This window comes from Parasteatoda tepidariorum, chromosome 5 (assembly GCF_982258835.1).
Source record: "Parasteatoda tepidariorum strain Cologne lab strain chromosome 5, Ptep-v5.0, whole genome shotgun sequence".
Classification (NCBI taxonomy): Eukaryota; Metazoa; Arthropoda; class Arachnida; order Araneae; family Theridiidae; genus Parasteatoda; species Parasteatoda tepidariorum.
The window spans coordinates 21,774,805-21,796,085 of record NC_141759.1 but is presented as its reverse complement, the minus strand read 5'-3'; the positions used below and the strand labels follow the sequence as shown (position 1 = coordinate 21,796,085).

The window sequence follows — 21,281 nt, the reverse complement described above, 5'->3', positions numbered from 1 at the left end:
TAAAAAAAAAGTGACATAAGTAAATAGTAACTTTTTTTCCCCGGCATGAAAGGGTCGGTCGTGGAAATGAACCAAGCCCAAGATTGAGTCCAAGAACGTGAAGACCTGATCATTAGATCAAACAGTATTAAAGCTGGCCTGTTTAATTTTTTACGCACTGTACAAAAGCTAGGGTTTTAAAAAAAAGACTAAAGCGAAATAAATTAGTGGAGCTAATTCTACTGTTCTTACAGGAACAGCATAATCAGTTCTGGAGATTGGCGAATGAGAGCAAGCAAGATTTTAAAAATTTACTTTCTTGTAATACATAAAATGACACTCTTCTTAAAATTAAAGACAGGATGAATATGAATCGCGATAATGGTATACTCTTCAAAGTAATTTAAATTGGAAAAGTTTTTTAAAAGAGAAAGAGGCAGTGACCACACGAAATCCTCTAATTTAAAATTAAAAAAATCAAATCTATATGCCCTAATTCATCTAAAATTCATTACACAAAAACTTGTTTTTACCCAACTTAGTTTCAATAAAATTACGCATTGAGACAGTTTATTCCTCTTAGCTAACATGTTTAAAAAATTTGCAGCACTCGCTTGATTTTTGTCTTTTCTTCAATTCCCTCCACCGTCATAGGAACTTGTCCTGATGAGAAACTGTCCCGTTGAAACTATTAAAACCTAATTATACAAAAGAAAAAAAATGCTTTTACTGAAAATTTGAGTTAACACCTGATGAAAAACAAAAATATCAAAATTTTCAATTATTCAAGAGAACAATAAACAACAAAAATCCAAGATAAGGAAGAAGCCAGTATTAGAAAACAACTTTATTTCGTACAATATTAGAAGCCACGAAGACACAACATAATCAAAAAGGGGCAGAGCTTACAAAAGTCCATTTCATGTCCTAGGGACAAATACGACAGTCCTTTCAATAATTTTGGTAACCTCAATAATGAACAAGTTAAATTAAATACAATAAAAAATGTACCTCTGCTATATAGATAAAATAATGTTCTTCCATGACAAAAAAAGGAAATATGAGAGAAGTGATGTTCAGCAGTAGAAAGTGCCTCTTCATTAATGATAAGATAATTTTGAATATCATCACGCGTAGCTAAGAAACCTGAAGGTTCTTTTTAACTGTACAAATCATCATCCCCATCTTCTTGGAATGCAGGAGGAGGATTGTTACTTCCGCCAGCGGATGGTTGAGATGAAGGAAACCTGAAGAAAGAAAGAAATGTATTTTAAACAGTAGGAATAAATTTGGACAAACACAATACTTCAACAAAATTGAAAACACCAGAATAAAAAAATATATAGCATGGGAGAAATTCCCTTGAACAAAGCTAGGGGTGCTTCTGTATTACAACCTGTTCAGAAGCACATGAAGAAACAGCTCATAATATGAAAGCACCCTTAGCTGAGGAAACATTTCTCTCAATGGTTCCTATGCGAAACGCGATGGCCCAGGGGATATAGTGTCCACCTTCCAATGAGGTAAACCGGGTCCGAATCACAGTTGGTATGAATTCCGCATCCGGCTTGTGCCGACCACAGTGCTAAAGTGAAATATCCTCAGTGGTAGACAGATCATGGGTTAGAGTCTTCTTGCCATCAGGCTACCCATGGGGGGTTCTCATGGTCTTCCTTTCCATGTATCCATGTCCATCAAAAAGTCCCCCATGAAGGCAAAATTTCTCCCAATAATCAATTCAGAAGTTTCCTTGTCTTCTGGATTGGTTTCAAAATTACAAGGCTACGGAGTTGAACATTAGTAGTCGTAAACCCATTAAATTGGGTCTGCTGTTCAAGGACGGTTATAAAATAAAAGGGTTCCTATGCAATTTATTCCTGCTTATGTGCTTTAACTCTATTAGCAGCAACATTTATGCAACCCCCTGTTGTAAATAAAGTTTTCAAACTTGTACATTTTGACAAAAATAAAATAAATTGACAGCAAAATTTATGTGACCTCATGTTGTATATAACCTTTTTCATATAACCTTTTGTATATAACCTTGACAAAAAAAAAAAAAAAAAAAAAAAAAAAAAAAACTAAAAAATGCCATTAAAAAAATTTGTAACTTTGAGAGAGAAAACAATTGTAAATTTGAAATCAGATGTGAAAATAGCCCATCCAAGAGCTAGTACAAAAATCAGGAGAAAAAAAAAATGCTCCATATTGTTATTAGAGAATTTCATACAGATGCATTCATTTATATTAAATCCGATATTACATCGATGTTGCAGAAAAAAAAAATTAAGAGATTTTCATACCTAAAATTAGTTCCAAAACCTCTGCTTTGTTGTAGTGTCTGAGCAAACATTTCATACTTTCTAATGTCATTATCGCTAACTGATTTTCGGGCAAATTTCATAGCCTCTTCAAAGTGATCTTTTCTAATTTCAGGCACAGGATCAAAATCATCAGTTTCCTAAATTAAATGAGACAAACATTTTAATTTCAAATTACTTCTCCTTAAGAATAGAAATTTTAGTCAGCAAGTGTAATTACCATAGCTCCAGCATTTTCAGGACGTTCCTTTTCTTTCTTAATTTCAATTTCAATGGATTCTCTGATAGCCAATTTGCAAGCTCTTTGACATACTTCAGTCAAGTCAGCACCACTGAAACCTTGAGTAACTTTTGCTATGTAAGGGAGTTCAACAGCCTGAAAAGCATTAAAACATAACAATTCAAATTAAGTCAAAATTTTTTTTAACATCCCAGTTAAGTAAAAATTATATTAAAATTTATGTAATCAAAAAAGTGGCATGTTTCAGGGTGCAATCAAGTCACTTTTTTTTTTTAACAAAAAGATATTTACTGAGATTTAATTAGAAAACATCAAGGGTTATTTCAGTCGGCATAAATAAAACACTATAAAAAATGAAAACTTTTTAAACTCTTCCTAGTTTATTGTATTTTACATTACAGTTTTCATTTTCAGTATTTTCATCTAACTAACGTAAAATTAGCTTGCAAATCATCTAGATTTTTAAGTTTTCTTTAACTGAAACTCTTTGTATACATAAAAGGGATAACCATTCTGTAAAATAACATAATACATCAAATTTCAGCAAACGAATTTAAATAAGATTTTGTGTAGAGTAGGTGTCAGCCGTTTCGTTTTCATATTTTAACAAGATAATTTAAACAAATTTTTTTAATACTGTGATTAAGGTGTAATTAAAATATAATCCCAATTTGGAGGGCTTCTTCAAAGGAGATTAAAATTTGTTGGTCTCTCATTGCAGGTATTGCTTAGAAAATATTTCGTTAGTTGTAATGTTTAAAAGTAATGAAACCTCCATCCCTTAAAATGCGTCAGATGGTAATGAATTTGTTATAAGACTCTTTCAAAATGACATAGGTCAAGAATCAAATAATGCTTTTATGTTGCTGAATAAGGCGACTGAACTTCGACCTTTAAGTATTGTGAAAATTTTTTAATGCAAAAATATTAAGTATATACAAACGGACATTATTTTTCTATAAGTATTAACAATATTTGCACCCAAAGCTATTAAAAATTACTTAAGAGATTAAGTTTAGGATGTATTTCAATTATTCAATAAGAATTACAACACATTTAAAATACCAAGTTGACAAGCCCAAAATATCAACTTGAATTACAATTGTAAATTATTTTATCTACATAACAAAAAATGAGAAGTGTAAAAGAGTAAAGTGCATTGAAATCAACAAATTATAAATTTTGTCCAATTTTACCTTTGCAATAGGAGATTTTCTTAAATTGGCTTTTAATATACTCTCTCTAGATTTTTCATCAGGAAGAGGAATGTAAATAAGCTGATCTAATCGACCAGGTCTCAGGATGGCTGGATCAATAATGTCGGGCCTAAAAGAGAATAAAAATCAATTTTAACAAATATACACATGCAATAATAATTTCAAAATGGTACAAAATTCTGTTGGGATATCAAATTTATATTTGTCTAAACATTTTGATGTTTTCAATAATGGCATTAAATACTAACTTTGAAAATATCTAATATTTTCCTTTAGAAAAATGATGCACTTTTATTGTAGTTTTTACAAATTTTGTTTGAAAATAAATCAAAGGGATGATGTATCCAAAAATCGAAATCAAAAATGGTGATTATCTTTCAGAGTGGTAAGTGTCTAGATGCATTAAAAAAAAATTAAACTGCAAAAATAACTGATATTTCTCTTGGAATTAGCATTTCGATACAGAGATTATCTATATGATACATCTAGTTTCTAAGGACTGTTTAATTGCAAGCATGGAACGATTTTTAAGTTTTCGGTACATACTATAAATGTTTCACATGCACACTTTGGGTAACTAGCACAAATCCCAATGGTGAACCAGCTTTATTCTAGTTATAGATTGTAACAGCAGCAAGAATCTTGTCAGCATCAAGTGTAGTTAAATCTCTTTCACAAGTTGGTAATAAGGACATATAAAACTTATTTTTTCAAACTTTTTTTCTATCATTAAAGCTAATAATTAATAATACTGTAAGCTTTTCAAAAACCTAGCTGATTTAATACACAAAACATATGGAACAAATCCAGTAATGGAATAGGGTTTTTTAGCCTCCATTTTTTCTTCTTCAAAAAATCAAAATTTGCAATGGCTGTTTTGCATAAATGTGGCAACTACATTAATAATAAAATTAAATTACCAACTATCAAAATTATGTTAAGAGTGAATTCTGGCTCACTAATTACAAAACATTGTTACTGGGCAAAAGTAAGTCCATAAGTTTATAAAAAAAAAATTAAAAAAACATGGATAATTTATAATTCTATGTTACAACACCAACAGAAATGAAATCTAATTGAAAATTCATTAATTATACATTTGTTTAAATTACAATTTAATGTACTGTACAAAGCTATAAAAGAAAATATAAAACTAAAATTAAACTGCTTAAATAAAATTGATTATATCAGTTTAAATTAATTAATAATAATTTTGAAAAAATTCACTAGAGTTTTTATGAAAATTCAGTTAAAAATATGAGTCGCTCAGAAGCCAATGCAATTAAGTCCAAAACACAAAAATTGAGAAAATTAATGTTTTTTGATACATTAGTTTTTAAAATTCTTCGCTTATTAATTTAATTAGAAAAGTGTATAAAGTCTTTTTCGAGGTGTAAACTCTGCAAAAAAAACAAGATATGTACAGGATGTGTAAATAAAAACTTAAGTATTTATTGAAATAATGACAGCATCTTAAAAATTTTAGGACTTATACCTTTTGGCAGCTGAAAAAGATAAGAAATTTATGTAAAAATAATAAAATAACATTTATTGTCATAAGTTTTATGTTTATTCATCATAACAAACATTTTTGGTGAAAAAATATTACCGTAGTATTAAAAATACTACGTCTGGCAACACTTAGTTACTATGAATTTCTTGTTTTTCAGTGTTACCAACAAATATCGAAAGAAGAATAATTTAATTTTTATTTCAAAGTTTATGTAAAAAAAAAAATTGATAAAAGGTGGACTTATTCACAATGCCTTCTGAAATTATGATACAATATATTCAGAAGCTGTTAAAAAAAAAGGGCTGCCTAACCTAGAAAAAAGTAACCAATGAGTAAATCCTTTAATAACTAAGAAGATTATTATTTATTTCATCAAAATTTCCAAAAATCAGAAAATATCAAAAAATGGACTTAACCGCATTGGCTTCTGAGCGGCTCATATATCAAGACAAGAACATTTAGGTCTGATCTTGTATGTTCTACAACAAATATCGTAAGCTGTCACTAGTAGAAAATTTCTATAAGCACTTATTAAAATATACAATAATTAGAATCATTCAAAATAGTATTTAATGAAAAGTATTTTTCTCCATTTAAAAGAATTATTTCTCTCTCTAAATATTCCTCTAAGAAATTAACTTGCCAACACTTCTCTGTAAGCATGCCTCATGCAATGAAAAGTAGATAAGCTTCAGACTTTATCAGAGTTAATATAAATATCTATTGCTTCAAATGAATTTTATTTTTTTAAAGTAATTTTCAGTAATACCAGGCTTTAGACAATTAGACTTAAATATTTGCATACCTGTTTGTAGCACCAATGATGAAAACATTCTTTTTACTACTCATACCATCCATTTCAGTCAATATTTGGTTAATTACTCTGTCAGCAGCTCCACCTATTAAAAAAAAATTAGAAAGGAAAAGCAAATTATAAAGAAAACAATTTTAAAAAGGAAAATACACAAATCATTAATTGTTTGACACCATGCTCATAGAAGTAAAAAAAAAAAAATTTTTTTTAAATTCAATGAATACTTTTTTTTAAATAAATGTCAATTAACATAATAAAAACTCCATTTCAATAATTAAATTCTTCACAAAATTTCTATTTTTAATAAAGCTTAATAGATTCTCCATTGATTAGTTATAACAAATAACTAATATAAAAATAAGATACTTCTACATAGAGTTAAAATTTTGCAATAATAATAACAAAGACAGGGTTGCCACTCAAATCTGGAAAAAAAAATTCCCTGTGTTTTCCCTGTACTATTATACACAATATATTAAAAGGAAACAACAATTACTGTGCTCTTTTGTGAGCTATATAGGGCTAACTATATTTATTAGTTTTAATGGTGGGAAAACAGCTGAACATATTTAAATAATGTTATAGTAAGTGAAATAGTTTAGTATAGCTGAAAGATCATGGCTAAATATCCATAGATTACACTTTGAGTGGGTACCATTTTTTAAAAGACAAAAATAAGAAACAAAATTCCCTGTATTTTCCCAGTTTGCAAGGAAAAAATCAAAATTCCCTGCATTTTCCCTGTTATTTTAGGTGATTTTTAAATTCCCTGTATTTTCCAGGTTTTCCCTGTTCTCCATGTAGAGTGGCAACCCTGAAAGACTAAAGCTAATGTAAAATCGCAAATGTCATATTTAAGAAAAATTACATACAAGTTTTGAACAGCATTGGAGATCATGCTCGACTAAAGCAATTTGAATAAATTTATCAGGTGTAGGACATAGGAATATTTACTTTTACTTATTAAGGGCACTTTCTCCTACAATAATTATACTTTACAACAAACACCTTTAAGCAAACAAAGAAACTCAAGGAAAATTTGAAATTAATGCAAAATAATACACTAGATCATACCTGCATCACCAACATTTCCACCTCTTGCTTTTGCGATGGAATCTAATTCATCAAAGAACAAAACACAAGGTGCAGCAGCACGAGCCTAAACAAATGAAATTATATATTATTCTTCAAAGTAATCTGATTAGTTAACGTGAAAGTGGAAACTTTCATACTTCTCTATTGATACATAAATAAAAACACTTGTATAACATTTTTAACAATCTAAATTATTAAAAAAATAAAAAACTTAACATTGTTGCATCATTTTTGCGGTAATTATTCTTTTGTCCTCATTTTCACATGGTTTCACAAATGTAAAATTTTTTTACTAGAAAGCTATAATTAGATTTTTCAAGCTCGCTAGTTTAGCAACAGTATATATTTTTTCAAAATAGTGGACTTTTAATAAAGTTTTTGTCAGTCTTTTGAAAATAGTAACTCTATAAGCTTTCTTTATAACTAAAAATAAAAAAAAGCAACCTCAGTTGTCATGAGATGTGTCACATGCTAAATACAGTTTTGGAGTAATTGTTAATGTACAGGCATTTCAGCAATGGTACAACTGGGTCGTCCCTTCAATTGAAGAATCGACATTTATTATGAGTAATCAAATCATCAAAAATGTTTGCTTACTTTGACAATTTGAATTAACACAATTATCCTATTCTGAAAAACTATATTTAAGAAAACTTTTTTTTAAAAATTATAAATTTAATAAAAAAAATTAAAAAAATAGAATTTTTAAAAAAGGCCGGATTTTAGCATAACATAGCTGACTTAAAGAACATTTTAAAAAAATTAGGATTTTCGGTTAAAAAAATTTTTTTTTTAAAAATTGGAATTTTTGCAAATAAAGCGAGATTTTGGCAGAAAAACTAGCATGTGATTGCTGGAAGAAGAAATCATGTAAAAAAAAAATTCTCAAGTTTTTCTTAGCACTGTATTTTTTTTCCTTCTTATACAAAGAAAATATTTAAGATTCATTTTTATGCACAAAAGTAACACTTACAAAATTTAAAAAGAGAAAGAAAATTTTTTCCTATGTAAAAAGATCAAAACACGGATATACAAAATGGTATCGAGTGAGCTGAAAGTGATTACTAAAATACACAATTAGAGATTCCATGTCATTATAGCAAATTAAAAATTCATTGATATAGTAGTCAAACAAAAAACAGGAAAATATATCACATTAACTGTCACAAACCAGAATTTTCAAAAAATACTTACTACCCATTAAAATATAAGTATGAAGAAAAAAAAAAATGAACACCATTTTTTCTAATGAATAATTTTTTAAATGTTTGCCATTTCTGAATTACTTTTAACAAAAATTGTTATACTGCATGAATGAGTTTAAAAAAAAAAAAGGATGCTGGCAAAGGTGAGATAAATGCCTCGTTAGCGAGATTTTGCGTAAGTAACAGAAATTAAATTTGAGTGTGACTAACAATCGGAATATAAATTATAGATTCCCGGAAGTTCAGTCAACGGTCTCGAGATTCTTAGAATTCCGCAAATGAATGGAAGAATCACATTCCTGGGAAAAATAACAAAAAAGAAAAATCTTATTCCTGCTTAAAAATGGATACTCAAATACTTTTCTGTTGATAGATAAGTCTTTTTAACAAAGTTAATGGAAATAAGCAAAATTATACCTTATCGAAGATGTCTCTGACATTAGCTTCTGATTCTCCAAACCACATGGTTAACAACTCTGGACCCTTAATGGAAATGAAGTTTGCTTGGCATTCATTAGCAATAGCTTTGGCTAAAAGAGTTTTACCACAGCCAGGGGGACCATAAAACAACACACCTCGAGATGGAGTCATTCCAAATTTTAAGAACTTGTCAGGATACTCCACTGGATACTGGAAGAGAGAGTATACAATTCAATTAATGCAATAAAATACATTTTGCAATTCATCCCTGTTAGATAAGTTTTGAAAATCTAGAGCCAGAGCCCACTAGGCAGATTATGAAAATGGTACAAAATATGAACTTAAGGTGACAAGGGACTTTCAAAGAAGCAAAAATTTGTCAAAAAATCGATATTTTACATTTTATATTTTTGAAATTTAGGTATTTAACTGAACATTTAAAAAAAAAAATTTCTGGAATAAGAGCAAAATTGATGAAGTTACGGCCATTTCAGTTTTGACCACGCCCCTTTTTTTTTTTACCTTTTTTTGTCTGCAGGTAACTGTTAAAATTAGTTTAGTTTAAAATTAATTTAAAATTAGATGAATATTTTGTTAATTTTTTTAAAAAAATTTAAAGTATGTAATTATTAAACTAGTTCATTAGACAATATTTATAGGTATTTATATTAAAAACAAGAAATATTTGTTCAGATGTAAAATTTGCAATGAAAAAGTACTAAAAGTCATTTTTCTCAAAATGTCTTTTTTGAGAAATTTGCAATTTTCAAACTGTTCCAGCGTAATGAATTTTCATTCTATTGACCTGAGAATTTAATGCTATATATTTATGAATATTATTAACATTTTGTTGGAAAAGTTTTTTGAATTAAGTGAATAGTATTTTTTTATACATGATATTTTATAGAGGTATGATTTTTTCCTAAAAATGTACGTTTTTTACTGTGTTTTTAATGTTATTTGTTTCTATAATAAAAAATAAAAAAAGTACTTCCAACAATTTTTTCAATATTACCTAATATGTAATATTTTAAAAGAATTTTGTCATTTTGACAAAATTTCAGACGCGAGGAGTAATATAAAAAAACATAAAAAATTGAAACATTTAAATTTTTTAATTTCTTAAATTTTGAAATATTTTTTTGAAATTTTGTATAAAAGTTGTTTTTAGCAATATAAATGTATCCTGAAAATTTCAAGCAAATCCCTTTACAATTTCAAAAAAAAAAAATTGAAAGCCCTTTGTCGCCTTAAAAAAGCTAGCAACTCTCTTGCAAATAAAAAACATTTGCAATCAATTTTTTATTAGCTGAAAAGTTAAACACTACATTCAAGATTCAATTGAAAATTATTCATTAATTTTATATATTTGATAAAAAAATCTGCACTTGATAATAAAATCTGCATCTTATCGTAAAAATATTCAAAGCACTTGTTCATTTTTATATCCAGTCAATTATTTTAATCCAGATATAGTTTAAAGTTGAAAATAATTACACAATGTTTAAAATAAATCTAATAAATTATAAATAGTTAAAAATTATAGCTTATTTAAGAGATTAATTCAAATTTTCTTTGGTGACAGAACTTATTAATTATCATAAGATTAAAAATTTAGAACCCAAATTAATAAAAACTCCTCAGAAAGTAAAGAGCATATATAACTTTGCAGCAGTGTTTCTGCTTTATTTTGGAAACTACAAATCCTTAGAACTAACAACAAATTTTAAATTTCTGGGTCTTTTTATTCTAAAAGTGGGTCCCCATTTAAAATATGATTTCTCTACTTTATCCATCTCATATGTACATTTATAATTGTTCTATTGGTTGATAGACCAAACAAAGAATTCCAAAACCAAAATATTTATATTTGAACAATTAGGGTTGATCAACAACTGCATCAGGTAAAAGCAACATTGCAACCTGATACTCAGAATTATCCCGACCTTTTACCTTCGGCAGTAATTAAAAAAAAAAAAAAAAAAAATGAAGATACATACTGAACGTATATAAAGATTGGCTACAAATTTGCATAAAAAACCTGGCGTAGCATTATTTATGTTTCAGGAAACACCATAACTTATTTTGCACATCCCTCAGTCTTTGCTGTGTTATAACTTGTAAAATGATTCACAGAAGCATAGCAACTATTCTATAAGTTCTAATAACAAATTGTTACTTGTTGACTACTTTTTATCGAAATTAATCTGGATAACAAAGATAAATGATTATCTGGATAAATGAAATTTTCTGATACAACCAGATAAAAAATATTCAAACCAAACATAAAAAATGCATAGAAGATGTAGGATGTAATTTATAAGTGACCAAGTAAGATTGATTGCAATGTAACATTAAAAAACAGTAGACTATAAAAACTAAAATAATTTATTTAAAAAATATTCATGGTATACCTGAATCATTTCTTGAAGTTCTTTCTTTACAGGTTCCAAACCACCAATGTCTTCCCAAGTGACACTGGGCACTTCCACAACTGTCTCACGCAGAGCACTTGGACTGCTCTTGCCCATCGCCCACTAAAACATTAGAAAATAAATTTTAACAACATGACATACATATTTAGAGTTTTTTTCACTTTGAATACAATACTTACTCTAAAGTTGTCCATGGTAACAGCTAATGAATTGAGAACTTCGGCATCTATTTGTTCATCTTCCAGATCAATAAGATCCATTTTCTCACGAATTTGTTGCAGTGCAGCTTCTGAACAGAGAGCGGCTAAATCTGAACCAACAAAACCATGAGTTTCAGCAGCAATCTAAAATTAAATGAAACAAATAATGAGATTATATGTTAAAGAAACTGATTAACAATCAGCAAAATTTTTAATAGGGTAAAATATTGAGAAAACCTTAGCATAGAAATAACATGATCATTAGCTTGTTTCCACAATCAAATTAATATTTGTGATTTAAATGCAGAATTTGATTTTTATGAAAAACAAATTGAATAGTTCAAACACTACAATCATTTTATAATGGATAAGACAAAATTTAATTCAGAATTAAATTATAAAAATAAAACTTTTGTAATTTGTTTTCATAAATACTGCCACATTAAATTTTATGTGAAAATATTTCCTAAAAGTAAAACAATGTGATACTTGATGTCAAGACCCACAACTTTTTTTATTACATTTTCTGCATACACCATTGTAAAACATAATGAAAATTTAAATAAAGACAAAATTAACACAGTTTTACCTTCTCAAGATCAACATCCTCAGCTAATTTCATGTTTTTAGTGTGAATACGCAGGATTTCTAATCGACCAGTGGCATCAGGAATGCCAATATCTACCTCACGATCAAAACGTCCTGTAAAAAAAAAATTTCATGTTACTTTAATTAGATTTTTTTTTTCTTTTACATTAAAAAATAGCAAAAAGTGTTTAAAAAAAAGACTAAAAAGTAAGAAAACTAAAATCAGATCAAGATTTTTAACATCACACACAAAGAAAACATGGCAGCAAAAAAGTAGTTTTACTCTGACAGGTTTTTCTTTTACATTAAAAAATCCAAAAACTATTAAACCATCCTAAAACAGAGAAACACAGTGGCTCATTTTCAGTTGTTAAAGAGCATGGGGCTGCAATTTCCCTGCAGTTTTGTCTGTTTTGTCAGACTAAATTACTCAGAAAAAAAATTAATTTCTGAGTTATTTCAAATCAAAATTTAATGTCTGCACCTATAATTTTCATATCAGCAAGTTTCTCAGTTTTACTAAAATTGTGAAAATTTTCATACTGTTTCATCCAATTGTTATTAGAAAAATGCACAGTAAAATTTTTTTAAATTTAATGAACTAATTATGCTTATCACACTATCAGTCCAACCAAAATTAGGTCACTATCTCAAAATAAATAAAACAAATTGATAGCTTTATTTTTATTTATTTATAAAGAATACTTACCAAAACGTCTCAAAGCAGCATCAATGCTGTTAGGTCTGTTGGTAGCGGCCATTACAATCACATGAGATCTTTGTTTGAGACCATCCATCAAGGTTAATAATTGTGATACAATACGTCTTTCAACTTCACCATGCGTCTAAAACAAGTTAAATGAACAATTAAATTGAAAAAGTGCAATGAACTAAAAATCAAAATTAAGTTTAGTTGCATCAAGTAGAACACAGAATATGAAAAAAATTAAAAAATTTTAATCATCAAAAAAATATTAAAATCCAACCTTTTCTCTTTTAGGTGCAATAGCATCAAGTTCATCAATGAAAATTATCGCAGGAGCATTTTTTTCAGCTTCTTCAAAAGCCTTTCTCAAATTGCTTTCAGATTCACCAGCCAGCTTACTCATAATTTCAGGTCCTAAGAAATTTTAAATAAATTATTTAAAAAAAAAAGAAAAAGATATTCTAAATGTCAATGAGCATTAGTATAGAAAAGGTAGGTCAAAATAATTAATCTCTCTCACAAGTGCTTTCCCACTATACTGTTAAATTGCACAACAAAAATTTCTAATTTAGTTATTAGTTGGAGCATATTGATCCAATTTATTTTCAAAGGAAAATTTTTTATTTTCTAAGCAATTTTATTTTATTAGCTACTATTTTATTTTATTAATATAATTTTATTCATTTCTTTTTGCTATAGGCAAGTGTCATAGAAAAATTTTATGGTTTACATTTAGCAATCAGGTTGTGCATTCCTAGATAAAAATTAATGGCATTCAGGACTCCCACTATACTTTTAAAATTGAAAATAAACACTTTCAGAAATTTCATAAGGACTTAAATTATTAAAGGTATATTTCAGAATCTAATGCATGTAATTCAATTATGTGAGAAATTTTCTTGACCTTAATTTTATAACGATGATGTAAAAAAATAAACATTTAAGTCTATTTAAAGAAAAAAATTATACAAAATGTAATACCATAAAAATTTTAAATGAGCCTAAACCACTTAAAAAATGTCAGTTGTATTATAGATACGTATTAAAACTTGCATTGAATTCTTTGTCAATATTTACTCACATAACTTTATTATGAACGAATAAAACGAGAAATAAAAGTGACACTAAAAAGACAGGATTTTGTTTGAAATCCTGTTTTCCTAGGACTATTCTAAGGACTACTGAAAAATAATATATAAATAATAAGTAGCTACTTCTAAAGGCTACTAAGAAATAATAATTTATAATAAGTTTCTAAGACATGAGAAAGTTTATAAATAGTGATAAACTCAGAATTTAAGTGTCAAACTAAAGCTAACACAAAAACAAAATTCATATAAAAAAGACCTGAGAATAGACAATAATGGTTACTTAAAAGGTAAATTCATGAAGCGAATTAAACTTTGAAAAAGATTAGTTGCAAAAACGTGTTTAGTTTAATTATAACTAGATTCTAAAAATAAAAAAAATTTTACAAAAATATTATTCTTAATAGACTGATATTTTTATACAATAAAATTTATAAGCATATTCTTAAGGCTTTGATATTTTTTTAAGTATGATTACATTGATAATGAAGGTTATATCTAGACTAAAAAGCTTAATTTATTCTAGAGTTTACAGAGTGAATCTGCAGCACTATCTTCATAAATACAAATTTGTCTGCAACCTCAACATAGCCAGATCGATAACTGCAAAAAATTCCTCTTAATCTGACATACATGTAGATAAATTTGCAAATATAAGGCCCTTAAAAACTTTGTTTGAATTTAAGATGAATATCATCTAATCATACTAAAGAATGAAATAAATCCATATACAGTTCAAGCAGAATTAATATTTTTTTTTTTTTTTCTCTTTGCAGCATTTTGTCAATACAGCTTTTTAACATTTATTTAATTAAAAAAAAAAAATTAGAGTTTGATTTTTCTTTAAAAAAAATTATACAAAAAGGATGTTTACCGTTTATCAGGAAGAAAAAGGCACCAGTTTCATTAGCTACAGCTCTAGCAATAAGAGTTTTCCCAGTTCCAGGGGGACCATACAGTAGAATACCTCTGGGAGGCTACAAATTTAAATATTATCATTTAACATCACATTACAGCAGATTTCAAAATAACAACAGAGTTTAAAAATTTATATTTATTACCTTTACTCCAATAGCACTAAAAAGGCTGGGATGACGAAGAGGAAGTTCAACCATCTCTTTAATTTGAGCCAACTGCTTTCTACATCCTCCAACATCATCATAACCAACTGCATTTAATGTTTCTTCTTCCTCCTATAAAGATTTAAATATTGATATAAAAAATTGGTTTTAATTCAAAAATTAATGACAATTATTTAGATTCTAACTAAAAAATTTCAAAATGAAACACTTATTTGCCTTTTGGCTAAAACATTTAACCAAATTCTATTAAAAAAAAATTATTTGAAACCCGGGAAAAATCATAATCAAGGGATTTAGATTGAGAGCAAGCATAGATAGCTATTAATAATAATATCAGTTTTGCCGTGAAGAAAAGATGAACTAATTAGTCGGATAAAAACTTGATTTTCGCTTTACTACATTCTGAAGTAAGGAGGAAAATATAAACTCAGTGTATACCTTGATTTTATGCAATATTCGGTCCATGACATAAGTTATAAATTAACAGAACAAAACCTAAAACACTTTCATAATAAAAGTAAGAGTTTGTATGGATCTGTGTACCTCTTATGATTCCAGAATTCTCTGAACTTTGGCTCTGAAAATGGGACAATGCAGACAAGGCTCATTTTATTTAGTAGTAGGACATTATATTTCTCATAGGATCAGCATTACTCATTCAGGGTAGTAACAAACACTCAGAAAAAAATTCCATGACTTTTTTTAGACTGATTTATCGAATTTGCCTGAATTTTTTTTGTACTAGTAGCATAAAAATTATGAATAGTATTCAGTTAAGTTTCTTTTTGTAAACAAAATATATTATAAAATGTATATAATAGCCAAAAATGAACATTTTCTTAAAAAAATTATTAAAAGGATTATTTTGGAAAATACATTGGATTTTAGGCATCTCCGAATTAATTCATATACTTTGACTTTTAGATTATTTAAATTATATTTCCAGATTTTTCCACACTGATAAAATTACAACTTAACCTTGTTCTGTGCCACTTGTTTTTCCAATAAATAATTGAAAAAAATCAGATGTTTTCAAACTTACAGCGCTAAACAAAAATGAATTTCAATGGGAGTTCATTGCATGTTCTTTAGTGATTAAAATCAACTGCAATTGAAGGAAAATTTAAGAAAATAAAGTTATGTGCCAAAATGACTATTAAGAAAATTGCTTAATTGTGATAAATTGCTACTAGCATGAGACAGTATGATATTTTAGGGCAGGGGAGAAGGAATGATTTAGGCTAAGTATTCCATGTTGTTAATTTTTAAACTGCAGGATAAATAATGGAAAATATAAATATAATGCAGATATTAAAATGAAGAGTTTAATTTTATGCCTATGTAGAAAATGATAAGAAATAAAACATACTTCTCTTTTAATGGGATCCCCCTCACAATGGATGACAGTATCAGGAGCAACAATGCAATAAGGACTAGGATCAGTTTCAACCACTTTAAATTCAACAGCTCTCATCCCACCTCTTACAATGAAGAGATCACCTTTATGAATGGGCCTGTATGCCTCCAGGAAATAAGGTTTTAAGTAGACATCGAACAAACTCCTACAAATATTACAGAATTTTTTTTTAAAAAATTACAAGTTACACAATCTTTCCTGAAAATAATAATAATAAGGATAGAGTGCTTGTATCTTATGAATAAAGACAACTACAGTTTTAGAGGACACTAGCTTAACTTTTACAAGCACCCAAATATAAACCAAGCAAAAGTCAATCTTTTAATAATGGTACATCATTTTAAAAATAAAACGAAACATGAAAAAAAAATGAATAAAAAAAAGAAGTTATTTGCAGAATTTATTTTCATTCTAGTAAAAGCTCCAACAACAAGTATATTTTGCTGTTCATTAAAAAAAAAGTCCAACAGAGTAAGAATCTTAAGTATCTATTTGCCTAATTATAGTATTTTATTTCTTGAATTACAGAGAGTAAAAAAAAAAAAAAAAAATCAGTACTTTTTACAAAGGGAAAACACATCGACTATTTTGCTTCCCTTGTAAAAAAAAAGAAAATGAAACCAAAAATTATTCAAAATATGATCAAAAAAATTTATTAAGTATACTGTAATGTGAAAATGAAATTTTATTAAATACTGCTCATGAGCTACAAGATTTTAGCAATCAAATATTAAATTATGGACAGTGAATAGCTAAAAAACTATAGTTCTATAAAAGTAAATTACACATAATTAGTTCAAAATGAGAGTTTACCCAGTCAATCCTTCAACAGTGTCATCAATAGGTAATACATGAACTCTTTTCCCATATTTCACATCTGGGCATGGCTGAATACTAAAAAAATTTCAAAATATAGGAATAAATTTTCATTAATACCTTTGAATTCAAAATATTTTAAATGCATTTATATGTTTTATTTATCAGCTATTACATTATTCGCCTATAAATATTAAAAATAGACCAGTGGATAAACCTTGGCTTTGCACAGAAAAATTAAAAAAAAAAAATTAGTGATCTACAAGAACAAGTCAAGAGTATTGGAATCCAAATGATATCTTCATGAACAAAAGTAAACTAATTTTTCAAATAGATCAATAATGCAGTCTAACCCAGCCAATGAACCAATTATTGGTTTGAACACTCAGTTGTAATGAACACTTTTAGTGGATCCGTCTAAACTGTTATTTAACTGGTGTTATGTCATACATTTATAACAAACAGCATAGAAATCGATAGTTTGTTTATAGTGGACTTAGATTTAATTTTAGGAAGCATTTAAATAAATAAAAAAAATTTAATCAATGAGCTGAATTAAAAATTATAACTTTTAAATAAAATTGAAGTAATGCATATTATAAAGGAATGTTTGATATGAGTAATTTTCTTGAAATGAATTAATGTAAGTGCAGGGGTCTGTCCAGACATTTTAGGAAAGGTCCATTTTTCGTGAAATTGTGAAAAAATTACTCACATTCTTTCAACCAGGGTCCGCTTTTATGAATTTGTGCAAATAGGGTCTGTTATTGCAAAAAAAAAAACTTTTTCAAGGAGTTTTTAAATTGTAAAGATATACAAGATTATGCTCAACACTGTAAAATTATAATTAAAAAAATTAAATTTTAAAAAATAAACAATTGCTGCTTCTAAATTAGAAATGCAACATACAAATATTTGGTATTTAGCCTATACTGCTGAACACAGAATATTCATTTAGGACGAATAATGGAAGAATCGTCTGCCGTTTACATCCATCTTTCTTGTTTTCTGCCCTGGAAAGGGTTTATTCTATTAACAAAATAATAATGAAGATAAACAAATTTGTGAAGAGTCCGATTAAAAGAAAAATCATTTTGTGAAGGGTCCGTTAACGGACCCAAATTTCTTCTAAACAGACCCCTGAAGTGGAACCAAAACAAAAAAAATGGGACAGCAAATCTGTAGCACAGAAATTCCAACTTTTAAATGCATCTTCAAAAAAGTAACTTTATAATGAATCTTAAAAGAGAAAAATTTCCAAAAATGCAAATGTCATCACAATCTCAGACTTATTCATTATTTGCAATAAAATCAAGACTTCCTTTAAAATAAGAACCTGTTATCTTGTAAATGCTATTTTCATAATTAAATAATTTTAATTATACATTCATAACTTACTTAACTACATCTCCAAGTCTCACTCTAAGATTATTTCGGACACATCTGTTCATGCGTATTTTCTCATTGGGAACTGTATCACTAGACAAAACAATGCAAACTGTTTCTCTTCTCTTTTTTCCTTTCAAAAGAATTGTATCCCCTCTGAATAGCTGAAGCTCATTCATTTTAGTCTAAAAGCACAAAAAAGCAAAGAAGTTGAATAGTTTAAAAGGTATGTTGCTCCAAATATATGAAAAAATTATTATTTTATTACAACTTACCTGTGACAAATCAACCACTGAATTATCATCGTTAACAGCTTCTTCAACTAACAATCTGTTAGGCTTTGATTTAGTTTTCAAAATGGCAGTAGCCAATTCTTCAGGACTAAAAAGAAATAAAGAATAATCATAAACTGTATAACTATAATAAATAGATAGATTGCTTGCAACCAGTGACGCACTGACTCACGCTATTAGTATGTACCAGAGTTCGTGATTTTTTTTTTTAAAAATCATGAAATTCAGATTTTTTTATTTAAATCGAATTTTTTTGATTTAAATCTGACTTTTTTGATTTTTATTCAAATACACTGTAAGAACTTTATTTCATGACTAAAAAAACTTTATAAATGTTTAATCAAAATTAAATTAATATTAAAACTAAATATATTATAAGAATGTTTTAGAAGCTCTAACTACATAAACAAATTTTTCATTATAATACATAGCTCTGAATGCATAGTAACCATTTTGAAACAAATGCATGATTGAAATTTAAAGACTAGATGAAATAGAAAATTTAAAGAATTCTTTAAAACAAAGTTTCAATTACAAAACCATAATTTTAATTTAAAATTGTGATTTCTTTTTTTTTTCTTTTGATTTTAAAAATACAAAATAAATGTAACAGATTGTGTTTATAAATAAAGTCATTCATCAAAAAAGAAATACATATTTAATCTATATGTTTTTATTTTAAAATTAATCTTATAATCATTTTTAATCTTATACCAAAATAGATTAAGTTAAGCTAAAAATAAATTTTATAAATTCGATGTACTCATTAAATTTTTTTCCCACAAAATTTCTTTATAGAAAATCTGATAATGTCAAAGATACTGTAAACATATGAAAAAAACCCTTAACAGAGATGAGAAGTTACAACTTAAATAAACACCAATCAAAAGGGACAAATTTGAGTTCAAACAAATGTATGGCTAATATTTAAAAAAAAGAAGAAAATTAAGGATTAATTCAATATAGTAATGAATTTAAACTGATCACATTTAGGCAATGTATCCATCGAGAGCTTCGTGATAAGTGTGTAAGCAACAGATTAGAACAAAACAAATCTCTTTAATTTTTCTAACTGACACGTTAAACAGAATTATGTATCATAATTACATATGTTGATATAAAATCAACAATAAACAATTTTTAAGTAACTATTAGGCTTAGAGTGACTCTGCAATTTTCTAAATTAGGCTTAACGACTATGACAATAGCAGTGCAGAAAACGTACATTTTGTACTTACACTTCAGAACCTACTAAATAAATCAATTCGTCAGTTACATATAAATATAGATTCGACACAGAATTAATAAAATATCAGCTTAAAGTAATTTATAGTAGAAATGCCGGTGGTAAACAATGTGCTTGAATAGCATTACAATATAATTACATAAATTTAAATAATAATTTCGTAAAAAGAAAAGAGAGATTAAGCAATAGGAAATCTTACTTTTTCCCAGACATTTTCCAATTAAAAAATTGTGATTTCTCAAATAACGCTTGGTGTTTTAAAATTTCTTTTTAACTTGCGATATCTGGTAACAAAGATTTAGACTGACGAAATCCTTTGTCAATACAAATTAGAATCAAAATTTTCAGTAACGTATTAATTACAAATGAAATATTAAAATTTCATTGAATTGGAATAATTTCATATACAACAGTCTACATAAACGAAAGAAAATCAAATTTCTCGTTTCATTTCCCGTCCCGTCCTGTTTCTAAAGATGTTGCTGCTGAAATGAAAATAAAAAGTGAAACTGCTTAATCATGACGTCTCATAAATGAGTTGCCGAAATTGAAAGAACTTCCAAAACCCACGTCATATATATTTTAAAAAATTGTAATAAATTCTTCGAAATATTTTTAAAATTAATTAAAGGAATAAAATGATTTGTAAGGGAATGATTTTTAGTTTTTCAATTTTGAGCTAAGTATAGCCTCATTGATTGATTTCAGAAGATTTTTATTTTTTACTTTTGGCAATGTTAAAATTGTTTGTTCGTGATGTTTGTTATCAAACTTGATTTCTTATCAAAATTTATATTTTCCGTCATAATATGTAAATTGTGTGAGGTGTTGCAAAATTTAACAGTTCCATTTATAACTATTTGAAGTGAGTCTGCATGATCTTATTTTTATTGCTATGCAACAAACATTGAGGTTGTTTCTCGTCAACAGTCTTAATGATCATCTTTATTAAATAAATCTGTTAATTAACTTAATTGCATTTCGAAATTCCGAGTGACTGATTTGTTTATTACTGGATAATAAAAAGTTTTCCTTATTCCTTAATATTCAAATCATTTTTGTAAATCAGCAAGTAAGAAAGATCATAAATCCATAAAAAAAAATTCTGAAAACTTAGTTGGAATTTAATTTTTTATTCTGTTCGATTATTTAACAAATCATTCTATTTAATCATTAACACTAATTAAATTTTAATTACCTATATTGTAGCTTTTTGAGT

At 27.3% G+C, this 21,281-nt stretch overlaps 2 protein-coding genes across 3 annotated transcripts in view; one reads left to right on the top strand and one right to left on the bottom strand.

Annotated features, from left to right (window-relative positions):
- Positions 1–811: 811 nt before the first annotated feature.
- On the bottom strand, positions 812–20,777 carry TER94 (Transitional endoplasmic reticulum ATPase TER94). Its single transcript, XM_016058606.4, has 19 exons — positions 20,262–20,777; positions 18,799–18,904; positions 18,536–18,708; positions 17,135–17,215; positions 16,274–16,466; positions 14,884–15,015; positions 14,697–14,799; positions 13,015–13,148; positions 12,738–12,873; positions 12,030–12,142; positions 11,420–11,584; positions 11,220–11,342; positions 8,803–9,015; positions 7,160–7,244; positions 6,077–6,170; positions 3,738–3,867; positions 2,521–2,676; positions 2,283–2,440; positions 812–1,226 (listed from the first exon to the last, which is right to left on the bottom strand). The coding sequence occupies exons 1-19, from the start codon at positions 20,273–20,275 to the stop codon at positions 1,139–1,141; spliced, it is 2,397 nt and encodes a 798-aa protein (XP_015914092.1). The 5' UTR covers positions 20,276–20,777; the 3' UTR covers positions 812–1,138.
- Positions 20,778–20,788: 11 nt separating this feature from the next.
- iPLA2-VIA (calcium-independent phospholipase A2 VIA) overlaps positions 20,789–21,281 on the top strand; it is a 34,458-nt gene continuing 33,965 nt past the window's right edge. The window contains exon 1 of one of the 2 annotated variants that reach the window (XM_071185984.2): positions 20,789–20,927. The gene's annotated coding sequence lies outside the window, so the exon portion shown is untranslated. Of the gene's footprint in view, positions 20,928–20,954; positions 21,135–21,281 lie in introns of those variants that run through there. The other variant, XM_071185985.2, reaches the window with a different exon arrangement.

Bases quoted from the DNA above. Each gene is read 5' to 3' on its own strand.
- TER94 (XM_016058606.4), bottom strand. The intron at 11,585-12,029 runs GTAAAACTGTGT...ATTTAATTTTAG, and splicing joins AGGATGTTGATCTTGAGAAG to ATTGCTGCTGAAACTCATGG. The intron at 2,677-3,737 runs GTAAAATTGGAC...AATGCTTTTCAG, and splicing joins GAAAATCTCCTATTGCAAAG to GCTGTTGAACTCCCTTACAT.